Source organism: Martes martes, assembly GCF_963455335.1.
Source record: "Martes martes genome assembly, chromosome: 1".
Taxonomy (NCBI): domain Eukaryota; kingdom Metazoa; phylum Chordata; class Mammalia; order Carnivora; family Mustelidae; genus Martes; species Martes martes.
Window position 1 is genome coordinate 210,915,776 of NC_137888.1, and position 4,315 is coordinate 210,920,090.

Genomic DNA, 4,315 nt, shown 5'->3' on the forward strand with positions numbered 1-4,315 from the left:
TCAGATGAGTTTCTTCAAGGCTCCCTTCATGTTCTTGTTCCTCAGGCTGTAGATAAAGGGGTTCAACATTGGAGGGACCACGGCGTACATCACAGAGGCACTTGCAGTATCCCTGGAAGAATGAGTAACTGGAGAGCTAATGTACACCCCAAAAGCTGTCCCATAGAACAAAGAAACAACTGAGAGATGAGAACCACAGGTAGAAAAGGCTTTGTATTTCCCTCCAGCTGATGACATTCTTCGAGTGGAAGAGACAATTTGAATGTAAGAGAAAATAATCCCAAGGAGAGGAACACCACCCAATATGATAGTTACTAAATACACCAGGATGTTATTGATGAGGGTATCAGAACAGGCGAGTTTGATGACCTGAGCAAGTTCACAGAAGAAGTGGGGAATTTCCAGGTCTGTGCAGAAGGAGAGTCGTAGCACCATCAGACTGTGGAGTAGGGCATCTGCAGTGCTGATGCTCAGGGAGAGTAGAATCAGCAGAGCACAGAGGTGGGGGTTCATGATGACTGTGTACCTCAGTGGATGGCAGATGGCCACATAGCGATCATAAGCCATTGCAGCAAGGAGGAAGTTTTCCAAGCCTGCAAAAAAGAGGACAAAACCAACCTGGGTGAGGCAGCCTGTGTAACTGATGGATTTGCTCTGTCTTTGGATGTTCACCAGCATCTTGGGAATGGTGGTGGTGCTGAAGCAGATGTCAGTGAAGGCCAGGTGGGAGAGGAAGAAGTACATGGGCGTGTGGAGGTGGGAGTCAGAGCTGATAGCCAGGATGATGAGCAGGTTTCCAAGCACAGTGACCAGGTATACGGTCAGGAACAGTCCAAATAGAAGGGGCTGCCATTCTGGATCTTCTGAGAGACCCAGGAGGAGGAATTCTGCTACACCTGTTTGGTTTTCTGGCTCCATGTTCTTGATGAGACTGATGGAAATAATACAGAGGAGAGGATATGTAACAGATGTACAAGGATCCCTTGTATATATACAATGGAATATTACTCAGCCATCAGAAAGGATGAATACCCAACTTCTGCATCAACATGGATGAGACTGGAGGAGATTATGCCGAGTGAGCTAAGTCAAGCAGAGAAAGTCAACTCTCATGTGGTTTCACTTACTTGTGGAAAATAAGGAAAAACATGAAGGACATTAGGAGAAAGAAAGGAAAAATGAACTGGGGGAAATCGGAAGGGGAGACCAACCATGAGAGACTGTGGACTCCAAGAAACAAACTGAGGATTTTGGAGGGGAAGGGGGTGGGGGGATGGGTGAGCCTGGTGGTGGGTATCAAGGAGGGCAAGTGTTGTATGGAGCACTGGGTGTTATACAAAACAATGAGACTGGGAACGCTACATCAAAAACTAATGATGTATGGTGAGTAACATAACATGATAAAAAAAGAGAAAATCCTGACATGAATTGAATCATACTATTTTTTCTTTTTAAAAAAGTTTTTACTTAAATTCCAGTTAGTTAAATACAGTGTAATATTATTTTCAGGTATACAATATCATCATTAACACTTATGTACAACACTCAGTGCTCATCACAAAATTGAATATTATTAAGCTTTGCCAGGGAACCTGGGTTGCTCAGTAGGTTAAGCATCTGCCTTGGGCTCGGGTCATGATCCCAGGGCATCAAGGCCCAGGATTCAGCTTCCTGCTTGCTGGAGAGCCTGCTTCTTCTTGTCCCTCTGCCCCTCCCCACTACTCCCTCTCTTTCTCTCTCTCTCTCTCGCTCTCCCACTCGCTCGCTCTGCTCTCTCTCTCTCTCAAATAAATAAATAATATTTTAAAATCTTTTCCTTTGTCTTTTACCTCTCTTTTGGTCTCTCACCTTTCCTCAGCCTCTTTTGTTTTTGTCATCTTTCTTTCTTTTTCTTTTTTTGTTTTAATTTTTTATTTCTTTTCAGCATAACAGTATTCATTGTTTTTGCACCACACCCAGTGCTCCATGCAATCCATGCCCTCCCTAATACCGAGCACCTGGTTCCCCCAACCTCCCACTGCCCACCCCTTCAAACCCTCAGGTTTTTGTCTGCTTTCTTAACACTACTCAATTACCCCAATTTTTTTAAAGATTTATTTATTTATTTATTTATTTATTTATTTATTTATTTGACAGACAAAGATCACAAATAGGCAGAGAGAGGAGGAAGCAGGCTCCCTGCTGAGCAGAGAGCCCAATGTGGGGCTCCATCCCAGGACCCAGTGATCATGAAATGAGCCGAAGGCAGAGGCTTTAACCTACGGAGCCACCCAGGCGCCCCACAATTTGCCTTTCTAATAAATTCCCAATGTTGCTTCTCTCAGTGTGAGTTTTACTTTGAGGACCCCAATTTTAGAGTGTAGAAGATTGTGGGCGTGGAAAATCAGCTTGGCGACAGGTTGCAGCCAACACATCATAACTATGGGAAGAATGGTGGCCTGGCTTATCAACGCTCTGCAGAGTGAGCCAGCTTGGGAGTTCAAATCCATGTCTCAGTTAAGTCTCTTTATATTCTTTTTTTTCCTTCCTTCCTTCCTTTCTTCACTAACACTCTGCTTTTATTAACTCATTCTTTTTTTTCCTTTTTTTTTAAATTAAATTTTTTATTTATTTTCAGCGTAACAGTATTCATTGTTTTTTCACCACACCCAGTGCTCCATGCAATCTGTGCCCTCCCTAATACCCACCACCTGGTTCCCCCACCCTCCCACCCCACGCCCCTTCAAAACGCTCAGGTTGTTTTTCAGAGTCCATAGTCTCTCATGGTTCACCTCGCCTTCCAATTTCCCTCAACTCCCTTCTCCTCTCCATCTACCCTTGTCCTCTATATTATTTGTTATGCTCCACCAATAAGTGAAACCATATGATACTTGACTTTCTCTGTTTGACTTATTTCACTCAGCATAATCTCTTCCAGTCCTGTCCATGTTGCTACAAAAGTTGGGTATTCGTTCTTTCTGATGGAGGCATAATACTCCATAGTGTATATGGACCACATCTTCCTTATCCATTCATCCGTTGAAGGGCATCTTGGTTCTTTCCACAGTTTGGCGACCGTGGCCATTGCTGCTATAAACATTGGGGTACAGATGGCCTTTCTTTTCACTCCATCTGTATCTTTGGGGTAAATACCCAGCAGTGCAATTGCAGGGTCATAGGGAAGCTCTATTTTTAATTTCTTGAGGAATCTCCACACTGTTCTCCAAAGTGGCTGCACTAGTTTGCATTCCCACCAACAGTGTAAGAGGGTTCCCCTTTCTCCACATCCTCTCCAACACACGTTGTTTCCTGTCTTGCTAATTTTGGCCATTCTAACTGGTGTAAGGTGGTATCTCAATGTGTTTTGATTTGAATCTCCCTGATGGCTAGTGATGATGAACATTTTTTCATGTGTCTGGTAGCCATTTGCATGTCTTCATTGGAGAAGTGTCTGTTCATATCTTCTGCCCATTCTTTAATATGATTATCTGTTTTGTGTGTGTTGAGTTTGAGGAGTTCTTTATAGATCCTGGATATCAACCTTTTATCTGTACTGTCATTTGCAAATATCTTCTCCCATTCCGTGGGTTGCCTCTTTGTTTTGTTGACTGTTTCTTTTGCTATGCAGAAGCTTTTGATCTTGATGAAGTCCCAAAAGTTCATCTTTGCCTTTGTTTCCTTTGCCTTTGGAGACATATCTTGAAAGAAGTTGCTGTGGCTGATATCAAAGAGGTTACTCCCTATGTTCTCCTCGAGGATTCTGATGGATTCCTGTCTCACGTTGAGGTCTTTTATCCATTTCGAGTTTATCTTTGTGTACGGTGTAAGAGAATGGTCAAGTTTCATTCTTCTACATATAGCTGTCCAGTTTTCCCAGCACCATTTCTTGAAGAGACTCTCTTTTTTCCACTGGATATTTTTTCCCGTTTTGTCAAAGATTATTTGACCATAGAGTTGAGGGTCCATATCTGGGCTCTCTACTCTGTTCCACTGGTCCATGTGTTAACTCATTCTTAATTACAAAATTAGACTCTATCATTACTGTGTAGCAATAACTTTTGAGAACTCCAGATTAGCTCTTCATTTTCAATGGGTCATCCCAATCTGCCTAATATCTCATTTCCATTTCAGTGTCTGGTCACTGGAGTCTAAAACAAAAGCCTTGCTATAATTGTTGTAATTAATGCTAATAGCAGATATTACACAAATGAATGTAATGATTATTTTGAACTGCACACACTCTCTTGAACACAGCATCTGTTGCCAGACATGGTCTTCAGTAGTCTTCTCATGCTAACTAATTTTATTCACTCACTGCCCTATGAGTCAGGTGCTT

At 42.5% G+C, this 4,315-nt stretch overlaps 1 protein-coding gene across 1 annotated transcript; it reads right to left on the minus strand.

Annotated features, from left to right (window-relative positions):
• Nucleotides 1-924, minus strand: LOC308349704 (olfactory receptor 7G2-like; the record flags this gene model as incomplete). Its single annotated transcript, XM_080814502.1, has 1 exon — nucleotides 1-924. Exon 1 carries the CDS (start codon nucleotides 916-918, stop codon nucleotides 1-3), a length of 918 nt encoding a protein of 305 aa, XP_080670628.1. The 5' UTR covers nucleotides 919-924.
• Between the last annotated feature and the right edge of the window lie 3,391 nt (nucleotides 925-4,315).